The sequence below is a fragment of the Mobula birostris genome, chromosome 18 (assembly GCF_030028105.1).
Source record: "Mobula birostris isolate sMobBir1 chromosome 18, sMobBir1.hap1, whole genome shotgun sequence".
Lineage (NCBI taxonomy): Eukaryota > Metazoa > Chordata > Chondrichthyes > Myliobatiformes > Myliobatidae > Mobula > Mobula birostris.
The window spans coordinates 46,225,497-46,244,567 of NC_092387.1; the positions used below are offsets into that span (position 1 = coordinate 46,225,497).

Consider the following 19,071-nt stretch of genomic DNA (forward strand, 5'->3'; position numbering starts at 1 on the left):
GTCGTAAATATAGTGTGAAATATGCTGCCCAAATGTAAGTAATTCTTTACACCGCGATGTCGGTTGTTTTGACATGAAAATACATTTACAGGTCCTTGCCAGTATGACAAAAGGTATATGGCAGTGTGAATCATTTTGCGAACAAAATCCTATATTAAAGTGCGCCAAGTGAAACTAAATCAGATGAAAGTTTCAGGCCACGTTTAGTTGGTTTGCATTTTATATCAAGCGTCAGTGTGTTACTTATTTCCAATTAATTTAAATCACGTTAGCAAAGAACATTCAAGAATAGTACTGACTAGAAACTTTTGACTTTGCCAAGCCCTTATACTTGGGAATATGCACCATGCGATATTCAACATGCGCCTACCGGCTGTCCCCTGGGAGAGCAGTTGAGATGCAAGTTTCTTTTATCACTTGATCCAGAGTTTACATTTTAAATAATTAATTTTCTAAAACACTCTTCATAACGGCGCGCGACTCTGAAGGAGAAGAGTTGCACAGCAAGCGTTTTATTATCTGCAAGAAGTCGATGCTCGGTCCAGAAGTAGCCATTTTACCCCTATTGTGAACTTGTTAATGTTCAGGCCCGATGGACTCGTATTCAGAGATCCAATCCAATCTCCCTAAACTCTTCTGAATGAATTAGGGATGGGTGAGGTGGGGGCGGGGAAGGGTGGGGGCGGTAGCTGGGACATAGTGTACTCCGGTGGGCTGGACCTTTCCGCTCACACAGTGGTCGAGTCGTTTCGTAGCAGCCGATGATATTGGCATAAAATCAATCCTTCCAGCAAATGGGATCGCAAAGCTTGGGTTTCGCTGAGACTCTCCGAGCAACTGCAAGGACCTTCCGCGTGTTTTCGAAGGAACTCTTAATTCTAACAGCTCCGGGAACCTCTAATCTTCGGTAAACTTATCCTATCCCCGGATTTAATCATTTAAAGAGGGATTTACTGTAAGTGATTATTGGTATCGACATTCTCATTGATAAATGTTTGAGATTCTGTTTTCTCGCGAGTTGCCTTGCCCTTTGCCTGTATTGTATATCTCAACAATTATATTTGTAGCTATATTATATAGAATTTCATGCGTTATTTCTTAAACAGGAAATCCCCCTTAATCCATGATACGTAGCTCAGCTGTAGCGCGCATTAAATGTATTTTAGGCAGAGGTTTGGGCCACTGTGTGTGTGTGTGTGTGTGTGTGTGTGTGTGTGTGTGTGTGTGTGTGGTTCTCCGGTGGTTGAATTCACAGCTTTTGGGGAGTTCTTGCAGTACTATTTTTGAAGCCTGACCCTATCAGCAGTGATCCAACAGCGCGATTTCATCTCTGAATTACTCCCCGTAAAGCCTGAATGACCCATTCCCTCATGCTCAGGGTTTGCGATCGGAGACGTGTTAACAGGAGGATATTTTGAGCATGATTAATGAAGCACGGTTTACAACGCTTTCTCCATTTAGACTGGAAGAGAATTTCACATCTCTTGGCAAGCGGGTAAAATTTAAAAATGTTTGCAAATGCATTGTTTTTTTTTAATTGCATACCAAACCTCTCAGTGCCTAATACTGTCATGGCCGGACCGATCTGTTCCGCGTGTCAAGTCCAATATATTCTGGAAAGAAATATAGTGACAGCAGGAAGGAAGCGATTTTACGATCCCCGTCCAATTATTTGAGTACATAACCAGAAACAGGTTTAGAATGGGAACTGTCATTTTATTCTTGGGTCAAAAGAACACTGTGAACAACTAGGAACCGGTTTCCAGACACAAAATTTGTATGAAGAAAACCAATGTGTCAGAAAAGAAGTCAGCCTCAATAACATAAGTGTGCCTTTTTTGAAATGTTATAACAAACATCATAAATATGTCAGAACTGATCAGATAAAGAAGTTTGCAAAATAGTTGTGATGTTAAACCCCAGTAAATTTCATTAAGTAAGTTGCTTTGTTGTTTCATGGACGTGCGAAGAGTGGTGTTCGTTTAAAAGTAACATTCTCTTGAAATTATGTCACCCTTCCTGAAAATGGGCAGCTGCGAATCAACCAGTGTACATTCTTCCATCTTATATACAAGGGCCGCCAGACTCGCGACCAGGATTTGAATGATTATTGCCTTCTGACATGAGTTTACTAAAATCTCTATTTTTAAAAACTGGTGTCGGGCTGAAGAATTTTATACCGTTATTAAAATACGAAAAGACTAAGAAATAAAATTCAGCTGAAGTAGTTTTAAAATGTATGGCTTTTTTTTTAGCAGTTGTAAAACATTTTTGTCTTCCTTCGCGTAATTAATGGGGTTGTCTGTCGTGGATGGAGCAGCTGTCTTATTTCGGGTGAATTCCAAGGGTTATTGAACAGATTCATGAGAGGTAGGGCGAGTTGGTTTCTGACACTTACCTTCATATCTAGTCCAGGTAGGCCCGAAAAGGAGTAATAGCTTCTTCAAATAACATATAAATATATTCTGCTGTCCGCGTGCGGCTGGACGGTGAACAAAAGAAATCTTTCACGATTGTGCGGGGTAGGTTCGGTTGGAAAATTGATGGCTAGCAGGTGCTCTCGAGCCACGGGAGACCCTGTATAAGATCCGCAGACTTTCCACACATTTACTGCTAGAGGGAACATTCAGCTTGGAGAAACTACTAGAGACAACACCGGCATTTGTTCTATTTAAAAAAGGAGGGGTTGGGGTTGGTAGAACGCCTTTACCAATCCCAATTTTAAATACACATTGCAATGACCCTGCGTGCGCAAGCACTGCGTTTTACGAGAAGATATACTTAGCATTTTACTTAATTGCAAAGCTGTTTTTTACAAGCATGAACGGTAAGTGTCTCGGCATAGTTGTATTTCTCAGTATGCACAGAATCAAAACATTATAGGAGGCGGCCGGCTAATGTTTAAAAACGTAAAAGCGTCAGTTTAATAATAATATTGTACCAATAGCTTGTAACAATTCATTTCTATAGAAACGGATGTTAAAGTAAACGTTTAGAAATAAATAACTGTGTAAACGAACAGGTCTGAACAAGATAAATAAAAACTGTAACGAATTCGTCACGGGAAACATTTCCCCGGGTGGATTGTAATACTAATATTTAACGAAATTCTCTGTTCGCGTTAAAAAAACAGATCGTTAGAAATAAATAAAGGAACAGCATGTAAATTATTTCTCAAAATTAATCACGCGGTCTGTCCTATATTTTGCATATGAGTTACTGTCCGGGTGATAAAAAAAACAGAAGCTTCTGCGCTTTGTGAAATGTCAAAAGAGTTATGTTAGCGACAGTTAGCTTTTGAGCATAATATAATCAAAAGTCAAACATGATTCGCCGATGTATTAAACATTGCTCCGCCGAAATAAGAAACATTTTGTTATTTACGACTGAGTTGCAATTTTTTTTGATTTAAAAAGAAATGCTTCATGACTGATAGGCCAAATTATCTAAATGTTATTAGTTCTATACACGACACAAATATAAAGAACCTGCTGTCTAATAACAAAAGGTAACGCCGGTTATTAGATTAATATTAATTATGAAATCCACATGGGCTCATGTTCCATTTCAGACGTCTTCTATTCAATAGATAACCCAACCCCCCCCCTCCCCGCGAGGGTGTTTGGGGTGCAGCAACACCAAGGGAGAACAGTTTATATTAATTGGTAACATTCCTAAATCAGCCTCCTTCGCCCCTCTGGCTCTGTTAAGTTGGAATGATGGACAGATATTGGACATAGAAGGTCGTTAATGGTATGTGATTGTGTACATCTGGAACATACTGTACAATGCTTTCAGACTCGAGCTAGGAATCACTCACTGGACCGTTTTTTGGGGGAAAAATGAGAAAATAAGTATATGGTAAACAATGCACCGAAAAGGTCGTATTAAATACCCACTACAGACGTTTACTTTCTTGTAGGTTACCGAAGAGAAATTACTCCACAATTACTCAGTCAGTGAATTAACTTTGAATTTCCAGGTTAAAGTGTATTTTCAGAGACTTGGCTACACACACCTAAATATTGCTGTTTTTAAACTGACTGGTGGCGCTCTGGTTTGAACCCCTGAAAGTGCTCACTATTGTACAACACACGGTGGGACAAAATCTTTATTTTAGTGCATTAAATTAACTCCACAACGCCCAAGAACACGAATAAAGCTCCGACTCGACTCTATATTGAATATTAATGCGACCAAACAGATTGGATAATAAATGTGACTTGGAATTAAATGAAGCTGTTGTTGATCTACATGACCCGACATCCCCCCACCCATCCCGAGACAGGCAGTTCTGGAGAAAGAAAATGCGCCTGACAGATGCAATCAGATGCAAATGGGGGCAGAAGAGCTGAAATTATCATCTACAAACATTCCGTCAAAATTCCATCTGCTCCCTCTATATCTATATCTAAATGTATATATAGGGACAGACCTGGAACCGCTGCATCTTAATAAGTTATGGGACGGCAAATTGACACACATCTTAATCAAATCTTAATCCAAGAAATTAATTCACGGCGCGTTTATGTCTCTCTCTCTGTTTCACCCCCACCTCTCTCTCTCCCTCTCCCTCTCTCTCTTCTCTCTCTCTCTCTCTCTCTCTCTCTCTCTCTCTCTCTCTTTCCTCCGTAGAAGATAGAAGATATTGTATAAAATCATGTCTTTAGTTGCAGATGGGGGCACCTGACTTCGAGGATTGAAAGATATATTAAACCGGTGTGTTTTTTTTTGCACTCGGCGCTTTAATCAAAAGCTAAGTTTGGGTTATAGATACCACATGATTAGAACCCCCACTTCAACCCTCTTCCCCAATGTTAAGACGACATGTCTCTATCAGATATCCTGATCCAGAATTTCAGTGTAAATGGCGTTAGTTGAGATGTGTTCAAATAATCTTAAAGTTTTGAAACAAGGTGCAAATATAATGTGCTGATTTTCACAGACAACTGTTAATACTTAAATCTTAAACTGGCCAAGGGAGGAATATGGAAGAAGCGAATGAAAATAATGCTGCCAGAAAACAAAAAAAACATAGTACTAAGCACGAATATTCGCGTCATTGAAGTTAGTTAGGAACAAGTCAAACCATGAAAATCGCATTGCAGAAGTACTAACGGTTTCATTTCTTGAAACGCTTTAATGGGGCCTGAAATTCTGAGCAGGCAGTGTATGAATGAAGTTCACAGACCCTGCTAGAGGAACTCAGCAGGCCAGGCAGCATCTATGAGAGAAAATAAACAGTCGACGTTTCGGGCCGAGACCCTTCATCGGGACAACGATGAATGCATGCTTTTTATATAATATTTAAAATGTGAGCCAGATAGATGTGATTTCGATTAACTTGTAGTCTGTTTCGAAGGTACTTTAAAGGTCTTGTCTTTGCAATAAAGTTTCACTAAACAGCACAATGTTGCTCTCTTGTCTAATTGTCGGGGAAGATGCGTGAAATGCTTTGTCGCCCTATAATGCACTAAATAAACCAAAAGTTCCATTAGTTGAATGCATTGTTCCTAATCAAGACTGTCATCTATATTTCACCTCAGACATTGGAACTACTTGGAGATTACCGCCGATAGCTGTCTAAGTTTATATATTTGTGGAAACAACTGCGTTTTTTTTTGTATCATGTCAAAAACAACATTTCAAGATGATTAATACCCAATAAATTATATCACGGAATCCATCGTCCAGTAGACAAACTATATTGACACATGCCCTTGAAGACAAGATTCGCCATTATAAGAGGAACAAATCTGCTTTCTTAATACTACAAAAACGTGAGGGGGGAGTACAACAACTCTACGACCACTATTTATCAAATTTAACGCCACGTTTAATTACAATTACAATAAGTTTCGTCAGATTATTTCCATAATCGTATCGTGAAATGCGGAATATGGTCCAAAGAGAGCCACTTTAACAAGGAAGCATATTTAATAGAGTTCGGCGCTTGTAGGTTGGGATAAAATCTCGTTTTCATAGGAAAGCGGGTAATTTTGTGAACCGCAGTGAAGAAAGTCATGTTATAATAGAAACGTAATTATATTCATTGACCTTGTGTGATATTTGAAAAAGTTAAAGATAATGGTTATTGATAAGGAAATAAATTGGTTAGTGATTCTCGCCGCGATTTGTGCAGAATGGGAGACCCTCCCATTTCAACTTCTCTCTGACGAAGGGTCCGCCGTGAATAGTAGTAATTAGATCGAGAAAGATTAAGAAGAATTAAGGAGTGAGAACGAATAGGATTGTGTTAAGCAATAACGACGGTATAATGGCCATCCTTCTTTCGAGAACGAGATGTAAACTCCAAACCAGAAATATGGCGTAACGCATGGTGTTAACTCTATTCCAAGTGACAGATTTTTAAAATATGATTAATTCCCAGCTGAAGATTTTAACTAACATTTTAACAGTCCCAACAAAGGCTAGATGCCCATGAAGCAGGTTGAGTCTTTGTTTAGGCTGGATTTGCACATGTTTATTGACGGAAACCTGAATTACGTTTAATTTTTGCAGTTCCAGCACATCGAATGGAATATAACCTGTCGAGCGGGGTTTTGACCGACTCGGACGCTCCAGATCACAGCCCTATGACTCTCTCGGATTCCGGGACCCCACAAAGAGAGCCCATCTGCAAAGCACACCAGGATAGCAGCGGTGAGTTAATTATATTTTAACTGCACTCGCGGCTTTTCAGAGACAAGGGTGGGAAAGAGTGGCGGAAGAAAAGAAGGCGAGAGCTCAATTTCCCCAGAATAAAACTCAGAAAGGTTGATAATTTGGAAGAAATGGTGTCCTACAGCTAAGTAGCGTCAATGATTAGAAAGCACTGTTGACATTGGATTCTGCGACCTCTGGCGGTTGCTTAGGTTATAAAAGGCCCTCGGCGAACCGACAAACGGAGGTTCATTGTTCTCAATGAACATTATCGACTGCGTTTGTCACTTTCCTTCTGATCTGCCTCCGACTGTCAAATTTTAAACAAAGATTTTGATAATCTGGTCGTGGGTTCTCATAAAACTGCAAGTGACCATGCCTTTCAATCGATCGGATTACAACTAAAATTCAGAAAGAAAGCAAATTGAAAGCGGAGATTCTGTTGGATTAAGTGGTGGAATGAACTGGCTCCTTATCACAATATTAATTTAACACTGTGACTCGACTAGGTTTCATTGTACCTAACATCAGTCTGAGGTCAACTTCAGAGCGCCAAGTAGTTCTAGATTAAGCAAAAGGAGAGAACAACGGTTGCTTATTTCTGAGCAATACAACAAAGTCAGCGAAAGAATCGCTGTTAGTGTTAGGCGCCTGCATTGAAACAGGTTCTTATTTTGGTCAGTCGTTTGTGAATCGCTTATTGAGAAATAATATAACAAGATCTTGGAACTTGTAGATACAATTACTCGCTGAATTAACATTTCATCGGCAGTATTTTTAGATAGAGTGTATCAATGTCTCTTGTACAATCTCTCAAGTGACTAAGGGTTCGAACCAGTTTAGCATTTCTGTTTTAGAGAAAATTGCTTTGGATTTACCAGAGATTGCAACATTAAAAATTGAATGGTTAAATGTTAGAATCAGTCAACAAAATGTTTATTCCCATAACAGTAAAATCGGAACTGTCATGCCATGAATGATAAATATTGTTTAGTGTAACAATACGTTTTACACGCGATACTGGGAATATAAAAATAGACATTTATTGAATAATTTGCAGAAATTTGAATTGTCGTATGAATCGCCATTCTATATATGATCACACTCCGTAGCAAAACTACTACTGCGTTAAACAAAAATATAAATCGCAGGTTATTGGTTCGATAAACGGCGTACATGGTTAAATTACATTGTTACTCGATCTAGTGGCAAGGAGGAACGTGACTGAGATGTATTTAAACATAAGAGCCCCCCCCCCAACCGCCAACACGACTACCCCCAGGAATAGGTTTGGATAAAGACACCATATGCAAAGTAGGGTAAATCTCGGTCTAAATAATGCGAATATCCCGGAAAAAAAACACGGTACGCATTATTATGTCTGTTTACGGATCTCTAGGGTAGTTTGCACCCCACCAACGCTATTTTGCGCAGATGCGTTAGTTTCGTTGAATTCACATTTCTTACCGACGAAAGTTTCCAGCGATTCTCTCTCCCCAACCCCACCCCTCCGCTCCAGGCCATTTGAACTATGTCTATTTTATTTATCTCCCTGACAATGTTAATTAAAACGGAGAGCAATCTCAAGTGCAAGTATTTCCCGAAAGCTTACACAGTCGCCCAAAATTATTTTAAAATTATTCCATTCCATTCCAATGTGCAAACCAGAGTTCCATTCAAAACAATTGAGAGCTCACTCAACGTTATTAGGTTTCTCATTAAGCAAGTAAACTTAAATTCTTTTCTTCTCCGTGAAAAAAAAGATAGATGCTTATTGTTAAGGAACAATTGGTCAAGTATTTTGGAGAAACGTGAAGGTAAAATAATTACTCCCCTTCCTAAAAACTTCAAAAGCAACATATTTCAAACATGGCCAGCTGGTTTCCACTAAACAAAGGTCAAAGTTTGCACTGTTTAAAAAAGAAACCCTCCTTTATATTATCAGTTTATGCAGTGGACTGCTTGCGGGGTCGAGCAGGCCGTCTTTTTTCCCCTTTGGGGAACCGTCTCCCTAGTTTGATTGAGGATTAAGCAGAATTCATGAGTAGTATAAAGCATACACTTCAACAAAGATCAAACCAGAGCAGATCATTTCCGGTTGCAAAACTCAGCGCCGCGTTTCGGACATTTTCCTCCCTCCCTCCCCATCGCCCCCTCCCCTTCCCAATGCCAGGTCGTGAGGTGAGAAGAAAGTGGCAAACCCCGCAGTTCCCGGCTTTGGAAGTGGGATTTTTTTAATTGAATTGGAACAAGTTGATTAAAAAGGGATTGACGGCGCCGCGATCTGGCACGCAATGGGCTCTCTGTTTAAAAACCATCAAAATATTTACTTTCCAAAAGCTAATCTTTCACTGACAGATCAGTCACATCTTTATTTGTTGGAGCTCTGAGCACACACACACAAAAAAGAGAAAAGTGAGACGAGAAGAAAGCGAAAAAGCTAAAAAAAAATAGAGAGAAAGAGAGAGTGTGTGTGAAGGGGGCTTGTGGGGCTAGATTACAAGCGGTGTACTGTCACATTTTCCACTTGAAATCAATTTTATCCATGTCAACCAATAGGCCCTCATATCTTGCGCTGATATGGGCATAAGGCTTGCTGTTTGTTTTTATATATTCGAGCCACTGAAGTATTGACTATCTTATGATATTTGCAGATCAATTTTAGCAGTGGATAAATAAGACTTGCGTTCGATCCCTTGCATGTTTTCAATATATCCGGGAATTGTGCTGAGGATTTGGCGTGTGTGTGTGTGTGTGTGTGTGTGTGTGTGTGTTTGTGTGTGTTTGAAACTGCGTGGACACTCTGTTGACATTACCTAAATTTATAGTTCAGTACACGAAAGGAACATTAAAATCAGAGTGAATATCTGTTGCGATACCACGTTCGTTACCGAGCCCTAAAAATAATTGTAAGATGATTCATATAATGAGTAGATATATTCTAATAAACAGATAGTCATTTACAAGGAATTGATACAACCGAAACAATATGGATTGTTTTGTAGGTCATTTTTCGGTATTGCATTCTGTGATCCCAAATGGCACATATAAATGTACATTCTTCTCATATTTATTTCTGGGCGCCGGTGCTTATATATGTTATAAAATTACGGAGAAAAAAGAGTGATGGTGAATATATTGCCAGAAAATCGCATGTGTAAGAAGTCAATGCTTTTTTCCAAAGAAGGAGCAACAAGGCAAAATGTTACGTCTTGAGAAAATTGCAATAAGTACTGTACATAATTCTTTCTAACGTCTATAAATCAATAAATGTTTATATTAAGGTTTTTTGAGGGTCAGGTCCAGACATGACTCGAGGAATTGCTGTATGTGTCACTGTAGTTAAATTAATGAAAAGCATTTTCACATATTCCCAATTTTAAACCTATTGAACAGCAAGAAGTTCATTCCTATAATCTGAGATTGAAAGAGAAAGAGAGAGAGAAAGAAGGAGAGAAAGAGAGGAGGAGGGAGTGAACTCTAATATTTAGGTTTTTCATCTCAAGCAATTCAGTTATATACTTTTAGGCCGTGATAAAACGTAATAATTAATCATTCTGTGTTGTAATGCTGGGATTAGATTTACAGGATTCGCACATACAGTACTTGTTTCAGCTATTATGAAAATCTGGGCATCCCCTTTGCTGTGAATTATTTTCCTTAAAAATACATTTTGCAATGAATATTTTTGAGAGAGGTATACCTCCCGTTTTTAAACTCCATGATTATATCTGTACAATTTTAATTAAAGTTTATTAAAGTGGCACGTCTGTTTTATCTCAAGCACAAACCTGCACAATCAGCGGTACACAACGATTTGCCGCAAACGCGTTCCTTAATGATCTGTCTTTTCTATGATAATTTATGTTAGCTACATGCTATAAATTTTATTTATTATAGTTATAAATAGAGCTGCTGAATTTCTACCCCAGTTTTAGCAACCTTAAATTTAAAAAAAACATTCTTGCGATGGTGCGAAGACCAACGTTTAAAGCCTACGGCTAATAGCAGAGACACGAACAATATAAAGCGGCGATTATTTGATAGCATAGAATCAAACACTTTATTATTGGATCCGTGTACACTTTAGTTCTCCTTGTTGCGCTTTTCATGTAGTTTAATAGCTCGTATACAGTACATCCACAAAGATATTGGAATGCGAAAACGATAATGGAGTTGGAATAGTCTTCAGTTAATGAGAACTAACCAGAACCAGTCTCGAGAGTGAGCGCACACTTACAGAGACGGGAGCAAGTAGTAAGCAAGAAGTGTCTTTATCGGAATATTCAAATAATCACAAACCAGGGAAATTATCATGTAGGAATACAGTATTTAAAAGATTTTATCCCCCAATCATACATATATAAAATATGGTAATTATACACTGTGAATTATACACTCGCTTTCTGTAATACTATACTGAGAGATTTCCATCGCAGATACTCGGATGTGGGTTTCGTTTTCTTCTCCGAAGGAACTTTGATATAACTGAAATATCAAACCTAAAGACATTAAAGCGATTCGGGCGAGATTCTACTATTGCAGAGAAAGACGATAGGAGTATAACTATTGAAGTCGCAGTCATTCCAACCTGTAAATGTTTTACGTGATACCGAAAGGACTTTCACCATAAACTATTTGGAAGTTAAATCACCTTGGGAGATTTCGCACCTTTTGCTGATACGACGTGACATCTGATGTCATAAAATCCACCTGCCCAGCAGGGTTTACATTTTAACCAGAATGGGCTCAACTGATCAGCAGGGAGGATAACCTCGGCGAAAAGTGGTGTGTAATTAGTCAATAATGAATTTCTCAACTGGAGACAAAAGTTCATTTTTCTATTCCGTTCCCCAGTTTAAGCACGACTCGGATAGGGTCGACCCGCAATCGGTACAGATCCAATGCGTGGAAGCAACAAGCATAAGTTTCCCATGTTAATTTTCTTTCTGTACTCTTGTCGTGTATAAGTTTTTTAAAATGCCTGATTATATTACCGATCTACGTGAAGGGATGGGTAATAACATTTACTTCCAAAGTAGGTGTATATTTATTCAATGTGTGCGTACAGTGGGTTCCTTCTAAACGTAAGAACGATTAAGTATAGACACACGGCTCAAAACAGAAAGGCATTTAACGAACCCTCTCCCAATTCCACAAAAAAACTCAATACACTTTTCTCCTCAGGAAGTTTTTAATTCTGTAACATTTTATAGTTTGACTTCTGGATTTAAAAGCCACAAAGACCCCATTAATATTGCTTGTCGTTTGTCTTTGGCTCGGGACGAGAGAGATCTTTTATGAATTTACAGTCGCTTAATATAAATTAATATCATTGCCCGCTTATTCGGAGCTACTAATTTGATCAGCTCTTTGGGATGAGTAATTGAAGGAATAAGATCAAACCTTACAATTTCAAATGTCTTAGATCCAATAAACTTAACGTTAAAAATAAAGTGCAGGATTCCCTCAATTAATTTAACAAATCGTCAATAAACAGGAGTTGTTCGCTGCACAGGAATAGCTAAACCATAATTTTTTTGAAGACTTGTGTGTGCCTTGTCAGACTTATATGTGCCTTCGAAAACTTAACTTACAATATTCCGTCGATGTTGGCTATATTCTCTTTCAATCTTCAGCTAATCCATTCCAGAGTCGAAAAAAAAGCCTCGGTGCTCTGGTTATTCTAAATTGTCTACCCTTTTGTCTGATGTGGATTTTTTTTTTGCACTTTGAGGATGCTCAGAGCTTCTGACCGGCTTCCTGTGTCAGCTTACATACATCTTGCATCACCAACGGATCCGCCTAGACGTCCCTGCCCTCTAAGCAAGGAGGGTCTGAAGGTTCATCTGTTGCCCATTTATAACCGCCCAGAAGCTAAGCCTTTAACAAACAAGAGTTAAAAGCAAGGTGACAACTAGGGGGTCCTCATACCTGGCCTTGTCAGCTTGTCTGAGCTGGGGATTTACTTGCAACTAAATTGATGCTCTCTGTGGGGTCCAGGGATTGCGAGAGGCTTATTGGCTTGGGAAGCTATACAGAACAAGGCGCGTTTTAAGGCAAATTGGCCCCCAACTGTTTTGGTGGGAGATAAACTAGATTTGAGATTTATTTGCTTGGTGTTCAGCTCTGCAATGTTATCTAATGTCCACATGCTTCGGGTCCCGAAAGGACAATACGGCGATCATCTGAGAGATCTAACTGGCATCCCGAACAGTCAATGTCCAGGTAGGAACATCGTAGGCACCTGGATTAAAAAAAAATCCCAATCTGTTAAAAAGTGCTCGCTTCAGGGAGATTGTTTATAAAACAAGGTCGTATTTGCCTCTCGCCATGTATCTGTGATTAACTGTTCTGCAGAGGGAGGAGGGGTGATGGGGGTTGGAGGTGAAAGGTAATTAACGTTTTAACTTTCTTTAATCTACTTTAAATCAGTATTTCAAATGACGTCAAGTCGAAGTAAAATAAATATGGCCTTTAAAAGTACTTACCTGCAATCTGGTCAGAATGGATCGGGGGAACAAAACAGTTGAAACAGCAACGAGTTAGAGCCAATATTTCGGGAGAGCGAAAACGAGTTTTTGGTTCCTAGCCGCAGTACAGGCGTCCCATAATCTCCATCGCTTGAGGTCGTATGTTTCAATTGGTGACTTCAACTCAGCCAGACACGTTCCAGTTCAATTTTCGTGCTTTGCTGAATTTTCGGAGAAATTTGAATGTGGCTTTTATTTTGGGCGGGGGAGTCTACGCGCCCACGAAACGCAGGAAAAAAAAAACAAATTGAACCGCAAACTTGTCAGAAATACAGAATTGTATTGCTGTTATATGGGGATGGGGGAATTACATTTAGTGTGTTTTCTGTGTGTGTGTGTGTGTGTGTGTGTGTGTGTGTGTGTGTGTGTGTGTGTGTGTGTGTGTGCGCGCGCGCGCGCGCATTTGATTGTATTGTATTTATCAAAAATGCACAAAATAAACAGTTGCATTGATAGGAGTGTTTCGAAATTGCCTGTTTATAAGGTCGAAGATGAAGGGGAAAAATGGGCGATTAATTTAGACCCTTATATCTACTTTGCAGATAATGAGAAATCGCAGCAAAATCAGACCGATGATTCGGATTCAAAGGATCCCACAATCAAGAAGAAACAGAGACGTCAACGGACACATTTCACAAGCCAACAACTTCAGGAGCTTGAGGCGACGTTTCAAAGAAATCGCTATCCCGATATGTCAACCAGAGAAGAGATCGCTGTGTGGACAAATTTAACAGAGGCACGAGTGAGGGTAAGACGAAAGGTCATTGACCTGAAATGTTAACTCGGTTTGTCCCTGGTGAAAAATTGCAGCACTTGCCTTTCTGTTTCAGTTTCCAACTTTTTTTTTATTGACAGTAAGGTTGGCTTGAGTGAAGGGCTAATTTAAACTTAGAATGAATAATGAGCTCCATTCAATTTATCGTCATAACACACATTGGACAGATTGTTCCTTGCTAGAATGAAGACTCCATATATCAGATAGAGAAACAGAAAAGAGGAGGGTATCCAAATATAGCAACTGATCTCGAAGACATTCCCTATCCGAAAGATATATATATAACTGATCCAAAGACATATCTGATCCCATCAACTTACCAAATCCTAATTACACATCGGATTCCAAGACTATACTGGTCAGTGGACATAATTCATTCTGAAGAAAACATGCTTGATCCAGAATCGGTAGCCGATCCAAAAGTTGCCTAAAGCACTATATCACCACTTCACATCGCTTCATTTCATCGCCACTTACAATACCGAGATGGACAGTTCTAAGCAAAACACATTATAATTTGCTGTATCAACCAGTATCACGATTCATAAACTTCACAATTTGTGTTCCACAAATACTTCAAAGTTGGCATTTATCGAACTCTTTGAACCATGAATTATTTAAAAAGTGACATATTTGGCTATAAATCGGCTATTTGATTTCATTTCTCCATTTATAAATCTAACTCTAAGCATAACACCAATCGGCAAAGAAATTAGGAGTTAAGAAATACCGAGTATTTTGCAGGATCTCCAAGCCCAGCGTATTATTGGAGCATTCACCAAATGAATCTCAAAGCCGTAGATTGAACTAAACGTTCAGATTTGCTATTAGCGACTATCACTATTAATGCCACAAACAAGAGAAGATCTGCAGATGCTGGAAGTCAAATCAACACACACAAAATACTGGAGGAACTCAGCAGGCCAGGCAGCATCTATGGAAAAGAATACAGTTGACGTTTCGGGCCGAATCCTGAAGTGTCTGCTGCCTAGACTGTTGAGTTCCTCCGGCATTTTGAGTGTGTTGATGACTATACGTGTTATTAGCCACGCGCTTTAAATGAGGGAACACCATTAATTTTGCCTTTCAGCGAATGGGCTGTCTGTCTTATCTTAGTGGTGGTCAATATATGAGCATGAACATACAAGAATTATTCAGTGTTGACATCTTGCGAGAAAACTCGCATTCATTCCATGCAAGCAGTTACGTGGATCAGAAATTATTCCAGCTGCATCATTCCATCACCATGTTATTTTGACAACCGAGCTGGAAATCAGATTTGGGCTGTATTAGAGACAGATGAGAGAACTGTTTCGTTTTAAGCAACAAGCTGTGATCGGAAAGCGTGGGCGGTAAATAAAAATAGATTCAAGCGTAACTTTCAAAGGGGATAAATATTTAAAAAGAAAAGCAAGAAGGGGTATAAAAAAAGGCAAAAAATAGTGGGCCTAATTGGATAGCATTTTCACGATGGGCGCCTTCTGTAATGAATGAATTATATATTTATTTATTTTGCCGCGTCTGCTTTGGTTGGGAATAGACGCTTTTTCTGTTCTTACACAATAAAATATTGTCCAATTATTACCAATATTTAATATGTGGAGAGGTAAGACACGAGGTCTGACTGGTTGACTTTTGATGACATCGAATATGAATGAATATGGGTCAAATACATTGGAATCTGTTTAGAGGGAAGCGAATAATCTCAGCGGGTCGAGCAGCATCCGTGGGGGAAGGGAACAGCCGATGTTTCGGGTTGACACCTTGTGTCAGCATTGTTTATCATGGAAATGATACAGAAACACACACGTACACACACACACACACACACACACACACACACACACACACACACACATACATACCCCTGGGGTAGGCTACATTTAATGACATCTTTCTGTTCCAGGTATGGTTTAAGAATCGCAGGGCCAAGTGGAGGAAGAGAGAACGCAATCAACAGGCCGAGTTTTGTAAAAATGGTTTTGGCGCACAGTTTAACGGACTTATGCAACCTTACGACGATATGTACTCCGGCTATTCCTATAATAACTGGGCCACCAAGAGTTTGACGACCAGCCCTCTTTCGGCCAAGAGCTTTCAATTCTTCAACTCGATGAACGTTAGTCCCCTGTCCACACAGCCCATGTTCTCTCCCCCCAGCTCCATCTCCTCCATGACCATGCCGACCTCCATGGTCCCTTCGGCCGTGACTGGGGTTCCGGGAACCAGCCTGAATAATTTAAGCAATCTGAATAACCTCAACGGCCCCTCCCTCAACTCGGCCATGTCTGCCGGCGCCTGCCCTTACGCATCGAGTGCCAACCCTTACATGTACCGGGACACCTGTAACTCCAGTCTCGCCAGTCTGAGGCTCAAGGCCAAGCAACACGCCAATTTCGGTTACCCAGGAGTCCAGAACCAAGTGTCTAACCTAAGTCCGTGTCAATATGCTGTGGACAGACCTGTATGAGTTTTATTTCTTTTTAAACCAATTCGATTAAGCCCAAATATGACCATCAATGTATGTTACCAGCCCCTCGACAGAGCTGGCTAAAACGATATCCGTTCACACGAGAAGACAACATTCTCTTTCATTTGAACCCGTTTAGAAAGCTTTCACGAAAGAGTGTTATATACATAACTGTTGTAGACAAATATTTGCTAATATTAATATACAATCCAAAATATGCATGCCATTACAACCCCGGCTTGTAGGTTGTAACGCGGAATATAATGTATATAATGAACTTTTCTTGTTTTCCTTTTTGTATGTGAATTAATTATCTGTATAGTGTTTTAACATGTAAAAAGAACGCATGTCCTCTAACAGCAGACCTACGAGTATCTGGCGCGCCTTGGTTAGATTAGGAACGTACAGACTGACTGCGGTGAATTATTCACTGCTGTATATCAGTGCACAGCTCCAGTCCTATATCCCCGCATCTTGTGATACTTCACCCGGTGTCATTTCTCTGTATCAACCGAGACCTTTTATTTTTTACATTTAGCACATCAATCGTTAATTCTTAGACCGCACCCCCCACAGTAAATCTTCACTTGTGATCTTCGATTCTCTGTAGGCTGTTATAATCATTTTCTGTGTGTGTGTGTGTTTTTTTTATTTGTCCGATTCTCATATTTGTAACGGTTTGACTTGTCGCTTGAAGCTGACAGCTATAGTGTTTCTCATTCTAATCTACTGTGCGCAACTTTTTTTCCAAAAGCCCAAAGTTTACAGAAAAGACAGCTTGATTTGCACTCTGTCTAACGCTTAATAAACAGATTCTACAATGTGTGTGTACGTTATTTCATTGCTGGAACCCTATAAGACGACTATATTGCGTGAATCAGGTTTTCAATAACAATCCACAAAAAATTCTGAAAACATCTCATTTAATTTTATCTCAAAGAATAGGACGCCAAGGGGAGCCACGTCGTCGTAAAAGCCACCTCTTATGTAACCGCCCTAGTTACCATGTTGCCACGGAGACCACCAATTGGTTCATTAATCACAAAATGAAAAATTTGTAAAATTTATGTATGTAAACACGTTTACTTAAATTTTATTTATGCTTCAGTGTGAAAATTAATTGATTTGTTTTTTTTTACAACGATCTGGGCTGAAACTATTTTCCTTTATTTTACATCTGAGCCTGAAAGGAAGCTTTATCTTTCCGAAACTCTCGGCTTGCTCGTATTGAAGTGAAGGGGAAAATATTTTGCGTGTCAGAATCCAGAACAAACACATCCGCATGAAGTAGTGATAAAATGTGCATTATTTACTGCAGTGATTCCCTAGATCCCGTGAGAAGGCAGGACAGTAATCCGCGGTGAATTCTCTCTGACTGCCACACACCGAGAACCGGCGCCAAAAAATTATGTGAAGTATCTCGTTTAAAGAGTGGAGGCCCTATTATTATAGGATATTCAGGCCCGTGAGGAGAAAGTGCTGAACATTCCTCTACTTGGAACAATGTTCTGCAGAGTCGTTGAACTGGGGAAACCTGAAGAGAAATTGCAAAACAAAGCCTGACACTTAACCTGACCCTTCAATCACGGTAACAAATATGTGCTGATCTGACAAACGAGAATTTACTTAAACGTTTATGTTCATTTAGATAAACAACAAAACATAACATTCAAATATTCGGTTGAAAGGACGCATAATCCATTCTTCTTGTGTCCGTACCAATTTTGTCATTTGTATTATTATAGATCAAATATAATATCTCAGAAAATTAATGACTTTTTTGATGGTTTCACGATAATTTGTCGTTCATATTTTAAAATTCTTATCTGCTGCCGAGATCTAACTGGGTCAAATTATAATATCTTCTAACGCATAGGGTGAATCATTATACTATAGAACAGCCTTCTGGATGATAACGGAACTTCATTACAATTTTGTTAAAAATACAGGGCTTGCATAAAACAGAGCTGTATTTTTATAGTGCCGTCGTAGCACTGAAAGACCACAAGTACTTCCCGTCTGATTAATTACGTCCGAATTGCAATGTGAGAGAACGCTGACTGCTCTCCAGGATTCCACTGATTTGCTCCCGCTATTCCCGGCAAGGCAACGAAGCAAATTTACATCTTTATTTGAATAATGCCCCAGGATATTGACAGAAGGACGGCCCGCCGCAAAGATGCAGCACCCCCTCGCCTTAAGGTTTGCATGTAATCTGGTTGGAATTGCTTTCTCTGCCGTTCTCCTTATCTGAGCACCACCATTTGATTCTTTGCCTGTATTTTTCTGAGCATGAAGGTGTGTGCTTTTTGTTAACTAGTCCGCGCCCGATTATATTCCAGTCTACGGTATGGCAGCTGTTCTTAAAATACTTAGACGAGACATTCCACCGGAGGTTGCAGTTTTTTTTAAATGCATGATGACGGTCAATTATTGTATTGGTGAGAAAATCTAATTGAAAAATTTTCCAACCGCCTTGTTTTAAAGTTCAAAGTAAACATATGATCACAGTACATGTATGTCATAGTATAGTATTTTGAGATTCAGTTTCTTGCAAGCATTTACAGGAAAGCAAAGAAATAAAATACAATTTATGAAAAGCTATACACAAAGACTGAGAATGTGCAAAA

The 19,071-nt window shown here is 39.3% G+C and overlaps 1 protein-coding gene across 4 annotated transcripts; it reads left to right on the forward strand.

Annotated features, from left to right (window-relative positions):
* Positions 1-748: 748 nt before the first annotated feature.
* On the forward strand, positions 749-17,238 carry pitx3 (paired-like homeodomain 3). 4 transcript variants are annotated; one of them, XM_072282021.1, is made up of 4 exons: positions 749-955; positions 6,523-6,663; positions 13,739-13,944; positions 15,878-17,238. In XM_072282021.1, the coding sequence occupies exons 2-4, from the start codon at positions 6,537-6,539 to the stop codon at positions 16,439-16,441; spliced, it is 897 nt and encodes a 298-aa protein (XP_072138122.1). In that variant the 5' UTR covers positions 749-955; positions 6,523-6,536; the 3' UTR covers positions 16,442-17,238. The 4 variants fall into 4 exon arrangements, with proteins under 4 accessions (XP_072138122.1, XP_072138123.1, XP_072138121.1 ...); XM_072282022.1 differs by lacking the exon at positions 749-955 and adding an exon at positions 1,240-1,495; XM_072282020.1 differs by lacking the exon at positions 749-955 and adding an exon at positions 2,632-2,827.
* Positions 17,239-19,071: the final 1,833 nt, after the last annotated feature.

Excerpts from the sequence above, each read along its gene's own strand:
- pitx3 (XM_072282020.1), top strand. Across the intron at positions 6,664-13,738 it reads AGCACACCAGGATAGCAGCG|ATAATGAGAAATCGCAGCAA; the intron begins GTGAGTTAATTA and ends TCTACTTTGCAG. Across the intron at positions 13,945-15,877 it reads TAACAGAGGCACGAGTGAGG|GTATGGTTTAAGAATCGCAG; the intron begins GTAAGACGAAAG and ends TTTCTGTTCCAG.